This window comes from Moschus berezovskii, chromosome 5 (genome assembly GCF_049115385.1).
Source record: "Moschus berezovskii isolate FMDL1 chromosome 5, NW_MosBer_1.0, whole genome shotgun sequence".
NCBI classification, from domain to species: domain Eukaryota; kingdom Metazoa; phylum Chordata; class Mammalia; order Artiodactyla; family Moschidae; genus Moschus; species Moschus berezovskii.
The window spans coordinates 119,876,478-119,893,016 of record NC_142464.1 but is presented as its reverse complement, the minus strand read 5'-3'; the positions used below and the strand labels follow the sequence as shown (position 1 = coordinate 119,893,016).

Sequence of the window (16,539 nt, the reverse complement as noted above, 5' to 3'; positions counted from 1 at the left end):
CCCTTCTTTTCCTGCCCTCAATCTTTCCCAGAATCAAGGTCTTCTCTGATCAATTAGTTCTTCTCATCAGATGGCCAAAGTTTTAGAGCTTTGTTGTTACAATCATACATAATGGCTTGCCTCAGAGGACCCTGCCACTCTGCCTGACTGTTACAGAGCCTTTGTTCAGCTCACAGAGAGATAATCTGACCCTGCCCACCTGTGAATGGCTGCAATAAAGACGAGATTAACACATTCCTTCCCAGATGCTCGTCATTTCTGGAGACGTTTTGCAAGACAGATGGCTCTTTTTACTTCATTTGCTCATTGCCTCTCCCTCTTTATTCTGTCTTTTGACTTTAGTTCTCACTGCTCTTCTCTCTGGTTCTGTAGAAGAGCCTGGCATCCAGACCCCGATAAGATAGTTATTTTGAGACATTTTCTGCCATCTTCTCTGTCAGCTGGCTTTCTGAATAAAGTCTCCGTTCTTTGCCTCCGCACCTCATCTCTTATTCATTAGCCTTTTGTGTGGTAAGCAGATCCAGCTTGGACTCAGTAACAAGGGCAATCCACTTACGGGGGTGCACGTACTGCAGGGTATGAAATGCAGAGGCAAACAGCAAAAACACAGAATTTGGACTGGGGGGTTGTTCTGGAAAAGATGAGAAGAAAATGACGAGGAAGGAGGACTTGGAGAAGGTGAAAGTTGGGATGAAAGAGAAAGGCTGAGAAAGAAGAAGAGAGACGCAAGTGGAGACTGCACGTGGTTAAGACTCTGCACTTCCAGTACAGGGAATATGGGTTCAATCTCTGGTTGGGGAACAGATCCCACATGCTGTTGGCTCCCCCCCTGCCCAACCAAAAAAAAAAAAAAAAAAAAGAGAGAATGAGTGAAGAGGGGTTAAGAAAGTGAGAAGTGTTGACTACTGAATTGCAGGACTCAAAGAATGGGGTTGAAAGAGGGAAATGGCTGAATGATGTAGGCTGGGTGGATTTAGGAATATTTAGGGTGAGGGTAGAAAAGAGAAAAAGGTAGGAGCGGCTGATTATCCATAGAAAAAGGTTGGGCTTTAAGGATTTAGTTGTGTCCCCACCCCAAATTCATAGGTTGAAATGTCAAATCTTCAGTGTGACTGTAATTGGAGGCAAGACCTTTAAGAAAGTCATTAAGGTTAAATGAGGTCATAAAGGTGGGGCCCTGATCCAACAGAACTTGTGTCCTTGTAAGAAGAGGAGGAGACATCACAGATCTCTCTCTCTTTTTCTCTCTCTGCGCCACATGAAGATACAGCGGGAAGGTGATCATGCGCAAGCCAGAAAGAGAGTTTTGCACTTCCCTTCTCCAGAACCACATGCAAATACATTCCTGTTGTTTAAGCCCCCAGTCAATAGTGTTACCCTCTTATGACTGCCTGAGCGGATTGCCACGAGGCATATGGAGCTTTAAAGAGGCCAGGAGAATTATTGTTCACCCCAATCTGCCCATCTCTCGGCAAGTGAGCAGCAACACACACTTTACATTTCTTCCTGAAATTCAAGAGACAGAGGACTTTGGCTCTGTTGGTGAGGGGATTGTGAATTCATGTACATATGTGTCACTGCTAACTGATGGTGAGGCTTTGGGTCTCAATTGTAAATCAGTTGTGTCTGACTCTATAACCCTATAGACTGTAGCCCTCCAAACTCCTCTGTCCATAGAATTCTCCAGGCAAGAATGGTGGAGGGGATAGCCATTCCCTTCTCCAGGGGATCTTCCCTACCCAGGGATTGAACCTGGGTCTCCTGCTTTGCAGGCAGATTCTTTGCTGTCCAAGCCATGAGGGAAGCCACATATGTGTCACTGCTAACTGATGTTGAGGCTTTGGGTCTCATTTGTAAAATATGGTTAAACATAGTAACAGTCTGACTGGTGTGTTGGGAAGATTTGATGAAGGTTTGCTTAGAAGAAAATGGGAACTTGTTTTATGTCTCTAAATTGTATTAGATTGAACAATATGACATTGTCTTTTCTATAGGTCCAAGACACAGAAAGTTTGTTTGCTTTTTTTTTTTTTTCACTTGTACACATTCTTCTTTTTAAGGTTCTTTCCCATTATAGCTTATCACAGGATATTGAATACAGTTCCCTGTGCTAGCAATTAAAACCTTGTTGTTTATCCATTCTAGATGTAATAGTTCACAGCAATTGTTTTTAAAATGGGAACATGCCACATAAAACCCCAGGTACGTGGATTTTCCTGAAAAATATTTTTTTTTGAAAATCTGGTACCTTAGAGCTACATTAACCCTGGAGATCCCTACGGGAGTGGGTGATGACTGTTCATGTTGTTTGGAGAGTGTGGTTTCAGGCCCCCTGGGTCTCGGCCACATTGTAGGTTTCGGGCGTGGCCCCTGATGGAGTGTATGGTATAGAGCTGTGATAATGTGTTGCTGACAATATCCAGAGAGATGGGTATATTTTCTTTTCAGGCCAAAGCATTAGGTCATCAATGTCGATTTGTGTAAGCAGATAGCAAGCACAAATCATCCCAAACCAAACATCTTTAACCTTGAATCATCAAAAGAACAAGGGAAAGGCGCTCTAGATTTCACTTTGACAATCTGGTGGAAACACTTCGGTCTCGGCCAAAATTCTTTCCCTTGACAAGTTTATATTCTCGCGCAAGTCCATTCACTGAATACCTAGTGTGTATCTATGCCTCTTCCTTCTACTTTTGTTTTTAATCCCCAAGAGTTGACTCATTGGAAAAGACCCTGATGCTGGGAAAGATCGATGGCTACAGGAGAAGCGGGCGGCAGAGGATGAGATAGTTGGATGGCCTCACCTACACAGTGGACATGAATCTGAGCAAAACCCAAGGTGTAGTGAAGGACAGAGGAGCCTGGCACGCTGCAGTCCCTGGGGTCTCAAAGAGCCAGACACGACTGAGTGACTGAGCAGCAACGAGAGAAGGTGTCAGTTTGTCCATTGAGAAGAAATCCCCTCAAACAAAGAGGCTGGGATGAAAAATGAGCTGGCTGGCCAAAACTAGAAGCTCCTGACACCGACTAGTATGTATATTTCATCTTCGACTTACAAACATTTTTTCATATAATATTTTACTTAAGATACCAGTGGATCCACTGGAGTAGATACTTATTGTTTTCATTTTCAATGATGAATGGAGGCTCAGACTGTTCAGATAACTTGCCCACAATCACACAGCCAGAAAGGATTAGGACTGAACATGTCATACCTGCAGGTCACAATTCCCGATTCCTCATTCTTTTTAGTTAACTAGAAAGAAACGGAGAAGGCAATGGCAAGCCACTCCAGTACTCTTGCCTAGAAAATCGCATGGACAGAGGAGCCTGGTAGGCTGCAGTCCATGGGGTCGCTACTAGTCGGACACATGAGCAACTTCACTTTTACTTTTCACTTTCACACATTGGAGAAGGAAATGGCAACCCACTCCAGTGTTCTTGCCTGGAGAAACCCAGGGACGGTGGAGTCTGGTTGGCTGCCGTCTGTGGGGTCGCACAGAGTCGGACACGACTGAAGCGACTTAGCAGCAGCAGCAACAGAAAGAAAAGCAGAACTGCAGCATGGATGAAAATCGGCTTTGCTACAACTAAATTGAAAGAATAATCTGGGGCTTCCCTGGTGGCTCAGTGGTAAAGAATCTGCCTGCCAACGCAGGGGACATGGATTCGATCCCTGATCAGGAAGCTCTCATCTGTCTCAGAGCAACTAAGCCCGTGCACCACATTTTCTGGGTCTGTGCTCCAGAGCCTAGGAACTGTAGCTAATGACACCCAGGCCCTAGAGCCAGTGCTCCACAGCAAGAGACGGTGTGGAAAAGAAAGAATCTGAGCAACATACTTGATCTTTTTTTCCGAAATGGACTGACTAGCAAAGCTGATGCAAATTTAGCATTAAGGAAAACAGAGTATTTAAATCACAGAGAGTAATAGCTGCCCTGTGACCTGGACTGTCAGACAGTGTCCAGTGTAGTATTAATAGTTAAAGAAGTTCTGAAGAGTATGTGATCCTCCTTCAGTTCAGTTCAGTTCAGTCGCTCAGTTGTGTCCGACTCTCCGCAACCCCATGTATCACAGGCCTCCCTGTCCATCACCAACTCCCGGAGTTCACTCAAACTCATGTCCACAGAGTTGGTGATGCCATCCAGCCATCTCATTCTCTGTCGTCCCCTTCTCCTCCTGCCCCCAAACTTTCCAGCATCAGAGTCTTTTCCAGTGAGTCAACTCGTTGCATGAGGTGGCCAAAGTATTGCAGTTTCAGCCTCAGCATCAGTCCTTCCAATGAACACAGGATTGATCTCCTTTAGAATGGTATCGCTAATTGAATTTTACATTCTTTCCTTCGAACCCTAGATTGGGTCCAGATTATTTCTCCATATAGGTCTCTGCAGAGCTGCTACCTATCCCAGGAAACTGATATGGAGTTAGCGCTGACTGAGAAAGTCATCTGGTATCTGGTGTCGAGGTCTGGATGTCATTTCAAGAGGGGTGTGGGTATGTTTGGTGAACAATATAGTGTCAGGGAAATTTCTCCCTGCAAGTCCAGGGAGACCCTGGAGAGGGTTATGTAGGCAGATGGTGACTGTCTTTAAATGTTTAAGAAGCCAGAGGAAAGTGGTGGGATTCTTGCTACTTCTAAAAATAGAACAAGACCAGTGGAGAAACATTTAAAAGGGTCCGATTCTGGTATAAGAAAGAATTTTCTGGTGACCGGTGGTATTTTAATGGAAAGTGAAAGTAGAAAAGAGCATCCAACTCTTTGCGACCCCATGGACTATACAGTCCATGGAAATCTCCAGGCCAGAATACTGGAGTGGGTAGCCTTTCCCTTCTCCAGGGGATCTTCCCAACCCAGGGACTGAACCCAGGTGTCCCACGTTACAGGTGGATTCTTTACCAGCTGAGCCACAAGAGAAGCCCAGGGCTGCCTTCCTAAAAATGAACATTTTGCTATGATTGGTGTTGAAGCTGAAGGTGGAGTTTGTAGTGCGGATAAATTCTCAAAGTTTGTCTGTGACCATTTCATCTCAGACTCAAGAACAGACAGGGGGATGCAAATAGGACAATTTCTGTAATATTATAACGACTTTGTACCTAAATTGTTTTCAGGAAATGAGAGTTTTTAAGTCTGGAGGACTCAGTATATAAAAGAGTTTTTATATACTCGAGGTATATAAAATTGCCATTTTGTGTAGGGTAATAGAATGGTTAGGGTTTTCCAGATGGCACTAGTGGTAAAGAACCTGCCAAGGCAGGTTTGATCCCTGGGTCTGGAAGATCCCTTGGAGAAGGGCATGGCAGCTCATTCCAGTATCCCTGCCTGGGGAATCCCGTGGACTGAGGAGTCATGGACTGCTGGCCAAGGGGTCGCAAAGAATCAGACACGATTGAGCGACTTAGCTCACAGCATGCAGGCGATAGAATGGTTGAGGGTCAATGTTGCTCATGGTTCAGCATAATTCATGCAAAGGGAATAGACTTGATTCTTTAGACCTATGTCACATGGAGGGAAGGAAGGACTAAGCAACTGTGATGACGTCACTGTGCACAGCTTGTGGGGTACTCTGCAGCGAGCTGGGCTTCCCTGAAAGTCACCTCTTGAAGTACCTCACCAGGTGACTGTACTTGGAGACAAGGCCTTTAAGGGGGCGATCAAGTTAAAATGAGGGCCTGAGGATCCGGTCTGCCCACGTCCTTGTAAGAGGGGGAACTGGGCCACATGCTTGCCACAGAAAAATGACCACATGAGGGCACAGTGAGAAAGCGGCTGTCTGCAAGCCAAGGAGAGAGGCCTCAGAAGGAGTCAAACCTGTGGCACCTTGGTCTTGAACTGTGAGAAAATCAGCTTCTGTTGTTTAAAGCACCTGGTCTCCGGTATTTGGTATGCGCGGGTATATGGATACATGGAGGCCAGCGGTAGGGGTAAAGGGGACGAGGAGCGGGTAAGAGACAGATTTTCCAGCCCCCTCCCCAGGATCATGCCAAGGAATGTGGTCTTTATTGGGAAGGAAAAGAGGTGAGGCGAAGGAGCTGAGGAATGGGTATGAACACCCGTGATAAAATTAATTGGGTTGGTAATTCAAAGAACCCATACACTGAGACGCTACGGATTTCAAATTAGATTTTACAGCGGCCTGGGGTCAAAATTACCTAAAGAAGTCTTTTCCCCCAAAAAATTAAAGGTGCAAGAAAGAAACTGAAAACAATAGCTTACCAGTTTAAGAGAGTAGCCTGGTTTGAGGATGCTGACAGTTGGCAAGGCACCAACTGAAGTTTCAGTGACACCTCTCAGATACCATTCGTGGACATCTAGCAGGACGCGTTTCATGGCAACAGTGTCAGCTATGGTTTTCTGTTATGGGTGGTACGAGCAGGCTCTAAACGTGCAAATATTTAACGCTGTCTTATCGTTAACTTTTGATTAATCAGGACTAACTCCCGGCCCTTGCTGGGGAGACAGACTGACAAATGCATGTGGGACTTTGAGCTCCCTTCTAGTCCTTTGGCAGTGGACAAGTCACTTTGCCTCGCTCTCTTCTTTCAAATAGGATTAAGTTTCCATCCCTGCTGCCTCACAGATGACTGATGAGATGGGATAAAAAGTCATTCCGTGAGATTGTCAGTATTTCAAACAGAGTCAGACTATGTTCATGGTGAAAAAAATCTCTACTTAAAACAAACGTCTACATAGAGAACAGATCCATAGGTTGCCAAGGGAGAGGAGATTGGGGAGGGATAGACGGGGAGTTTGGGGTTAGCAGAGGCAAACTGTTATATAGAGAATGGATAAACAACAAAGTCCCACCGCCGTAAAGCACAGGGAACCAGATTCAATACCTTGTGATAAATCACCATGGAAAAGAATATGAAAAATGTTTATATGCATGTGTGTGTATGCATAACTGAATCACTTTGCTCTACAGCAGAAATTAGCACAACATTGTAAATCAATTTTACTTTACCAAAATAAACTTTAAAAATGTTAATTGGAAATGTCTACTCTAGGATGAGTCAATACCAGGGCTCTGAACTGCTAGTTAGAGAATTAGGAATCCTTGCCAGAAGTCCATGTGGCAGGGTGGGAAGGGTGTGAGTTTTGGAGATGGGTACAACTGGAGTTTAAATACCTATGCCACCCTACAGTACTCGTAGGATGTTAAGTAAGTGATCCACCTCTCTCATCTGAAAAATGGGGACAAGTAGACAATATAGGCAAGGTACTGGCACAAAGTAGGTTCTTAATGAAAAGCCTGATAAGCTCTGGTGAGCAACTTTGGAGATGCCATTTCATCAGTTATCAGAAGATGTATTCTACTAGCCACTACTGAATACCTGTTGGGTTATGTGACAAAATAACTTAGGGGAATATTTATTCATGTGTGTTCTCTACTCCCAACTTATCGCAAGAAGGTTGCCTGGCTCTTTGGGCTTCTTTGTTTCAAGGTTATACAGGCAGAGCAGGAAGCAGACATTTCTTGAAAATAATATTTCTTCCTTTCTTTTCTAAAGCCCAAGTCCAAGAGTAGATGCTGGGAACGGGAAGAATGCAGGGCCTTTGATGGGCAACTTCCCCAGACCGGGATGGCCTGGGGTCGGGGACCGGGGCATCCATGAGAAGTGAAAACACTGCGTGACCAGACCGCAGAGGACAGGACAGCTGAGGATCACTCAGACGCCAGCTTCCTGGCTGGACAGTGACCATCACTTCCTAAGCAGGACTGGAAAGCCGAGTCTACAGACATCAAAGGGACAGGCAATTTATAAGAGAGGGCACGGTGATCTGAAGGAAGACTTCCACAGTTCTGGTGACGGTGGGGGTAGGAGCCTGATCACTTCTGAAACTAAACTTCCTGTTGCCACGAACTTTTGGAATCAGATTTAAGTTGTGAGAAATAAAATGGAAAAATGTGAGATTTCTTGCAGACCTCTGATTGTAGATTGATTCAGATATTCTACAGTTGTAAGGCACTGGAAAATCTAAAGATGATTTCATTTCTGCTCTCTGAAGCTCACCCTCTTTGGGAGCTGAGCGCTAAGTCGCTTCAGTTGTATTTAACTCTTTGCAACCCTGTGGACCCCATCCCACCAGGCTTCTCTGTCCATGGGATTCTTCAGGCACGAGTACTGGAGTGGGCTGCCATTTCTCATGTGGGAGCTAGTGGGAGTCATAGGACCACGGCACAAATAACTATTATTCAAAGCACCACAAGGGGGCTTCCCTGGTGGCTCAGCGGAAAAGAATCCGCCTGCCATCTGGGAAGATCCCACATGCCGTGGAGCAACTAAGCCTGTGAACCACAATGGTTGAGACTGAGCTCTACAGCTCACGAATCACAGCTACTGAGCCCATGTGCCAGCTACTGAAACCCAAGACCCTAGAGCCTGTGCTCCTCCATAAGAGAACCCTGGTCTCCTGCGTTGTGGGCAGATTCTTTACCGTCTGAGCCGTCAGGGAAGCCCACAATAAGAGAAGCCACTGCAATGAGAAGCCTGTGTCCTGCAGCTGAAGTGTAGCCCCTGCTCACTGCAACTAGAGAAAAACCCACACAGCAACAAAGACTCAGCACAGGAAAAAAAAAAAACAGCAAAACAAACCCAAACCCCCACAAGATTCTGGGATGGTATCGTACCGCAGTAAGTGTTCTCAGACACAAGGGGAGGACAGCTGAATTTTTGCAAAAGGCAGACAGCCAAGAAGATGGATAAAAATTTCTCCTGAAGGAACATATGAAAATATACCCTCCAGTAATCCCTGCATGCCAATCTCATTATTATGCAATTGCTATAGCTGTAAACTCATAAAAACTTTGTAGACTCTCAAGTTCTTTTGGAAACAGGCCTGTTTGATAGGAACAAGTCTGGAAACTTGTGATTGAATGGTGAAATGTGTGGGTAATGATGTCTATAAAAGCGCTCAGAGTTTTTAGCTCCATGGAATCTGAAAGCTGAGAAGGTCCTCAGAGGTCCGCCTGCCCCTCTAGCTCCTTCCATCCCCCCACCGACCCCCCGTCTTTGTAAGGGTTAAATCTGGATGTAGTGAGGCCTCAAGGTCATTGTTTGGAAAGATCACTGTGGTGGTCATGGCTTTGGGTAGCAGGATTAGGAGCCTGGGTCTGACGAGCATCCGCATCCCTTAGGGATTATGGGAGAAAACAACTGCTGTCTCCACCTGGACAAACATGGCTTCCTAGTAAGTGGAAGTTTCCTCTGTGCCCTGCTGCACAGACTGATTAATCATCTTCAGTTCTTTGCTCTAAAGCACTGCCAGGCTGTTGCTTTCTTGTTTACAAAGTTTTAATGATACCTCTATTAAAGAAATCCAAACTTTGTGGTTTGGCATTCAAGGCTTTCTATGATCTGATTCCAACCAAATCTTATTTTTTTCCAACCAAGTCTTTTTTTCCCCCAGAAAATAACATAAATTTTTATTAATTGCACATTTCTATAACAGCATTTGCCTACATTTTTTAAAAATGTCTTTTTGGGCATTTTCTAGCTAACTACTCTTTTTTTTTTTCTTTTTTAGAATTTTCTTATTTTTTTTTCCTGTTTTTTAATTCAGATACAGTTAACATAGAACATTCTATTAGCTTTAGGTGTACAACATAGTGATTCAACATTTGTATGTATTGTGAAATACTCACCACAGTAAGTCTAGTTAACATCCTTCACCAAACAAACAATTTTTGTTCTTGTAGGTGCCAAAATGGTAAAGAATCCACCTGCCAATGCAGGAGACTCAAGAGATAAGGGTTTGATCCCTGGGTCAGGAAGATCATCTGGAGGAGGAAATGGCAATCCACTCCAGTATTCTTGCCGGGAGAATCCCATGGACAGAGGAAGTTGGTGGGCTACAGTCTATGGGGTTGCAAAGAGTCAAACACGACTGAATACGCAGACAATGAAAACTTTTAAGATCTAACCAAGGCTTCTGAGCTCATTTCCCTCTTCTTTCTATGCACACCCTTTGTTCCACAAGGTGGATTTTCTGACACTCCCCATACTATTCTCTTTCATGACTTTGTTAATTTTCTTCTCACTGCCTGAAATTTCCCTCCCATTAATCTGTATCCATCCTTCAAGGCCAAGTGACACATTATCTCCTCTGAAAATTCTTTCCTGGGTGAGGGATACAGAGAATCAGATGGACTTGAGTTTGAGACTATACTCTACTTCCTGGAAGACTTCAGGCAGATTCCTGCCTTTCTCTAGGGCTTAGTTTGTTCATCTGTGAAATGGCAAGTCCACACCCACTTTGTAGCCTTATACAGTGCACGTGAGTTATCACTGCAAAGTACTTAGCACAGTTTCTCACACTTGGTAAATGTCAAAGAAAGTTACCTATTGCTCTGATCATTCCAGAGACTTGAGGTCTCCCTTTTGCAGAATTCACTCTGAGACCCTCCTATATTCGTAACTGAAAACCTAATTTCACATTTTAGAAATGAGAACACATACTTTATTTTCTCTACCTGATTGACAGTCATTGACTCAATGGTCATGAGTTTGAGCAAACTCTGGGAGATGATAAAACCTGATGTGCTGCAATCCATGGGGTCCCAAAGAGTCAGACACAACTTAGTGACTGAACAACAGTCTGACTGATGGCTCCTTGAAGATGGGATCATGTTTTATTCTAGCTTATGCCCTTGCCTTTGCCCACCACATGCAAGCCCTCAAACCAGAGGCAGAGGTTGGCCTTTTGGGTGTGAAAGTTAAAGAATTTGCTTTGCTCTTATTTTTCTCTTCCTTATAAAAATTGACAATAGTTTTAAGGAGAAAAACCTCAATTTTTTTGATAGGAGAATCTCAGTTTGGGGGTTTCTGTTTCATTGAAATAGGGTGGCATTCATGCAGTGACAGGTGAAGACTGATAAATTTCAATTAAATCTTGGAAGACTTCATGGGCTTGCAGGCCATGGTAGCCTCAACTCCTTGGGCCAACCCAACCATATTCCAGCATGCATTCCGAGTTCCCCATGTGTGACACTCTTTGGGGACAAAAAAAAAAAAAAGAAGTGGTTTCATATTCTAATGAGTTAGAAAGCATTAGATTCTAATGACCCACTCATGGAAAGATAGAGGACAAACCAAGGAACTAAAACATGTGAGAATTCCTGTAGCAAAGAAAGTAGCATCTAATAGCTAGTCAGAATAACTAACATTCATGGGGCCAGACACTTTGGCCCCATGACTTTGCCAGACACTTTGATAGTAGGCCTTTTTCATTAACATTCTAATTAAATCCACCAAGTGTCCTCATAAGGATGCAGATAATTGTCCTCACTTGACAGATGGAGCAATCTGGGTCCAAGTTTACAGGGAAGTTAAGGGGTGGAGTTGGGATTTGAAGTCACATGTTTGTGACCCTACAGCCTGAGTTTTGGTCCTCTGCGGTGTATAGTTTTATGCTTTCCCAAATTTGCCTGACTAGGAGGTACTTTTGGTTATCTTCTTATTAATGATCCATGAAACTGACCTGAAAAACACTTGGGGAAACAGAGCCTCACCACCTCCCTGGGAGCAGCCATGACCTTTAATCTCTCTTTGCTTGTTGGCTTCTGCCTAGATGCTCTTGACCCTATGGCCTCTCCCATGATATTTTACTCCTCCGTCAAGGTCTAGTTCAAATACAACTAGAAGCTCTCTTTGATTTCAGCAGGCTGATTTACAAAGCCCCTCTTAAGTTTTCCATAAACCTTCTAAGCTGTTACCACTTGGTGTCTCCATCAAGGGCCAAGTTCAAAGAGCCTTGGCAAAGCTTCTGGTGCTCCTGGACACATAATCAAGGTCTACTGAGTTGCAACAGTGTTTCCTCCCCAGGTGCCCTAGGGGTTGAGTCCCGAGTCTGGGGCTTCCCAGGTTCGGATCCACGGACTCGGGGTGTGCGGCTGTAGCTGGCAACCTGGTTTCTAAGTCTGGTTCCAATGCTTTTCAAGGCTCAGACGGCCTGGGATTGCACTCCGGCAGTTCATTAGTTAACGCTCTCGCCCCTCACAGATGTGGCCTCTGTTCCAGCCTCTGTGAGGTGAGGAGGCACGATTAGGTCACACTGGGCCACACCTCAGCATCCTTTTTGGGGACAACCCTGACCCGTCTTTTCCAGGTTTCATCACAAAGCCCCACACCCCGACTCCCGCCCCCTGTGGCTGCGCCCCAGATGAGTCATCTGGCTTGGGGCTTCATTAGCAACTCTAATTGCCTTTTTGTTTTGGTCCTCTTTGGGGCCTCCTCGGGACCCAGAGGCGGGGCCTGGGGGCTCTGGCTTCCAGAAACGCCGCCAGCCTCTGTGGGAGCCCGAGATGGGAAGTGCGCGTCCATACCCGGGCGAGTCCCTCGTGCGCGCTGCACGCGTGGCCGCACCCATCCCCGGGGTGCACTCAGGCGCCACGCAGCCCCTGGCCATCCCAGCTCTCCGGCAGCCTGCGATGAGGTCACGGGGTGGGGTCCTGGAGACCCCCTCCAAATAGGGCGGGGGCTTCCCCAACTGGCCTGGGAATGGTCGGAGAGGACGGAGAAGGAGGAGATGCTAGCCTGTCTGTCCAACCCACCGTTCCCCCTCTGGAGGCTGCGTGGCTCGCGTGGGTCGCCCAGGACGGGGAGAGGGAAGCAGAGAAAGTCCGGGAAGGAACCGGACAGTGAAGGGGCAAGGCGGGGGTCCGACTGCCTCCACTCACCAACGTGGACGGAGAAAAGGAATACGCTGAGCTGATGGAGCTGCCTTCTCAGTTTTTCTACAATCCCTGTCCTTCCGTCTGATCTTAATCTCTCTCCCATCCCCAAGAACCCCAAAAGGCAGGGGAAGCCGCTGTAATCCACTTCATGTCATTAGAATTTGACGCAGAAGGAAAAGCTTTCCAGAAACAGATCAACCGCTGGTACCCGAGTAGAGCCCTTTGCCGAGAGCCAGGGCTCCCGGGTAGCACCCCACTTTCTCACCCAGGCCTGATCAGTTTTGGCCAGCAGTGGGTTTCACAGATCGAGGTCGCCTTGGTGTCCCAAAATACTCAGACTCCAGCAAATGCACGGGTTTTCTAACCTCTGCATGCAAGTTCATGTGTGTGCATGAGGAATGCATGTGAGCTCTGATGAAATCTCAACCTGCATGCGGGGGGCACGTTTGCAAATCTCTTTTTCGCTGTATCTATTTTTTTTGCACCTGCAACTCTCTTTTGAAACGATGGCAAGACTGATATCACAGACTTTCTCAAGGAAACAGAAACACACATCTCTTAGGTTCCCCTTCATCTAAGGCTACAAGATGCTTCTCCTATGACCCTGGCACAGAAAAACAGGACTGTCATAACCTCTCTGCCTCCTACCTGCTTCTGAGGCACAGCCAAGAAGACCCAGCCACCCGATTCAGTCCATAGCATTGCCTGTTAACCGCGACTTCACAGATTTTGAGTTGAACTCTTTCTCCCTGCCCAGGACATAATATCTGTAACAGTCCTTTTGTGTCACTCCAAAAGAGAAGTCAAATGATTTATTTAACTTTTAAAAAACGTAGGCTGCAGAACAAGCTTATAAGAATTCAGAGTACACAAACTTCAGAGAATTTCTGGACTAATGTTACAATCTTCCATGGGAAAGATTTCTGAGTTAATAACAAGATCACAGTTTCGGAAGTTAAATTGCCTATAACGGGATAAGAAAACATAGGCACTCTGACCTTGGCAATGCGTGAGCCCGGCAGCACACTGGCAAATGCTAGGCACATCAGATTGGAGACTTTGAAGACCCGCACACAATTTCTGAGAGAAATGGCATTTTTCATAGACTCAAAATGGTTCACAGAGGTTCCTGTGACAAGCGGAATAGAAAGTAGGAGAAAACACTACAGCTGAGGATTTCCAACCTCTGACTTATCATTTGTTGACATACTTTCTACAAGTTCCCCATTTCCCTACAAGTAGCTGTCTTAAACCCTTTCAGTAAATATTGCTGATGAAAGCCAATAAGAGAGGGGTGGGGAAAAAACGCAGTGAAAAGGGAAGCTTACCTTTTCTAGGCATTGCTGACATCAAACCTTCCACCAAAGCATGAGGCTTTCTTGCTTCTCTTGTCCCATGAATTCAGAAACCATTAAACAATGTTTCCAGCAGAAATATGTGTTTATTATTTGAAGCAGCTTCAAAACAACTCAAAAAATTGCTTGGTGAAAAATAAAGTGCTGGTCCGCGCGTGAGGATACTTTTGAAGCCTGGAGCTCATACTGTTGTACAAAGTTTTGCAACTGTCTTTCTCGGTTTAAACAACCTCCTGCTCCTCCCAGGCACTTGCCAACTTCTATAATTTAAAGCAACTGCGATCCTTCCCATAATACTCACATTTCAAAGAGCTTAATATATACTCTTGTTAGGAATGAGTGGGAGTGGGTGACGTCCTGCAAACCCCAGGCTGAGGCAAATGAAAAGCGAGGGTTTCGGATATCTAAACGGTTCTATTTCTCTCTTTTATCCATTGCTCTCCTCACCATGTTCCTTCAAGTGGTTTTTGCCTTTTAAAGTGATGCCTTAAGACCAAGTGGTATCACTTCATTGGAAGCAAATAGCACACGGGAAACTTTAGGTCCCTATTTATGGAACAGTGATGCTAGTGAAATTGTGTTTAAACATCACTTTTACTGGCAATTATTTCCACACAGTTTCTCCCTAATGCAGCTGCTTGAAAATTTAAATTAGTGTACACCGTATTTTACTCAGAGGGGAAAATATCTAAAATGATGCTATTTGCATTCTGCAGAAAAATTATCATCTCTGGGAAGGAAAATTTGCTTTGCAGTCTATTCATGTAGCTGAATAAATCTTCTGACATTAGACTTATAATCGATGTTAGCAATTTTTACTATTTTCACCACCCCTCCCCAACTGCCAGTAAACACACACACGTGCACACGCACACACACACACACATTTGTGAGTTGAAATTTCAGCCAGCTTCAAGTGTGATCAACTGAAATTGGTGATTTAAAAATATTTATAGTCTATCTAAAAGCATGTCTTGCTTAGCACCTGATATATGGCAAATGCTTAATAAACATTTACTGAATGAATAAAATATTGCATGGGTTCAGATCAAGTAACGATTGTGACAATTCTGATTTGCATTTATGTTCCCATAGGGAAAGTTAATATGTGGAAGCTTGTACAGAGAGTAAACATTGGACAGTGTGTACCTTTGCCAGATTTGATGAATGTTTATGACATAATAAAATTCCCTAAATGAATACAGAAAACATTCATTAAATAAACAAGCCATTTGGCAGAGGATAGAAATATTGACAGAGGCACGATCTATTAAGTAAGCTCACTGTGTACACTTACACAAATTTCAAGGCAAGAACCTCATTCATTGTTTCAAAAACTACAGATTATTTTTCCAGTGTGTTCTTGAGTTGTCTTAAGTAACATTGATTATTCTATGGATAGAGGGTAATGCCTTGAAATAATGCAAAGAGAGAAAGGATCTTCAACTTCAGGGAATGCTCGGGTTTCCTTTGCTATAGAAGCAGAGAACATGGTGGAACATATTTTTGCTCTGGCTTATACTGCGGAGCCATCCAGAGACACAAGCGTAGGTGGTGTCATGGACTTGGATCAATTATCCCAGATACATGAACTCTGATGTGTTACTTACTTTCTTTCTTCTCTGCCCCTTCAGTCATATCCGACTCTTTGTGACTCTGTGGACTGTAGGCCACCAGGCTCCTCCGTCCAGGGGATTCTCCAGGCAGGAATACTGGAGTGGGTTGCCGTGCCCTCCTCCGGGAGATCTTCCCGAACCAGGGATCAAACTTGCAGCTTCTGCAGCTCCTGCATTGCAGGCAGATTCTTTATCACTGAGTCACCAGGGAAGCCCAATTTGTTTAAGTGTTGGTTTCTTTAATTAATAAAGATTAAACACAAGTATAGTCAAATAATTGATTTGCATATAACACCCCTAATGTGATGGACAGGGAGGCCTGGGGTCGCAAAGAGTTGGACACGATTGAGCGACTGAACTGAACTGAACTGAATACTGCATTTTCAGTAATACTAATAAGCATCTTAAAGAAGGTTGTGTGACAAAGAATTGATGCTTTCACATTGTGGTATTGGAGAAGACTCTTGAGAATCCCTTGGATTGCAAGAAGATCAAATCAGTCAGTCCTAAAGGAAATCAACCCTGAATGTTCACTGGAAGGACTGATGCTGAAGCCAAAGTTGCAATACTTTGGCCACCTGATGCAAAGAGACAGCTATTTGGAAAAGACCTTGGTGCTGGGAAAGACTGAAGGCAAAAGGAGATGAAGGCGGCAGAGGTTGGATGGACATGAATTCGAGCAAACTCGGGGAGACAGTGGAGGACAGGGGAGCCTGGTGTGCTGCAGCCCATGGGGTTGCAAAGTTGGACATGACTTGGCAACTGGACAACAACATGTATAAGGTACTTAGCAAGACCTGTTTATGATATCATTGTGATTTATCTCAGCACCTAGAGTTATTTCCCCTGACAACCACCAAAATCGGTAATGCACAAAGGATGTTGCCAGCAAAA

General features: G+C 44.8%; 1 protein-coding gene across 1 annotated transcript in view; it reads right to left on the bottom strand.

The window, feature by feature from the left end:
- C1QTNF7 (C1q and TNF related 7) overlaps positions 1 to 14,452 on the bottom strand; it is a 128,257-nt gene extending 113,805 nt beyond the window's left edge. Inside the window, exon 1 of the mRNA XM_088836512.1 lies at positions 14,003 to 14,452. Within this exon, the coding sequence (XP_088692638.1) occupies positions 14,003 to 14,024 (22 nt within the window). The 5' untranslated portion in view covers positions 14,025 to 14,452. The remainder of the gene's footprint in view (positions 1 to 14,002) is intronic.
- Between the last annotated feature and the right edge of the window lie 2,087 nt (positions 14,453 to 16,539).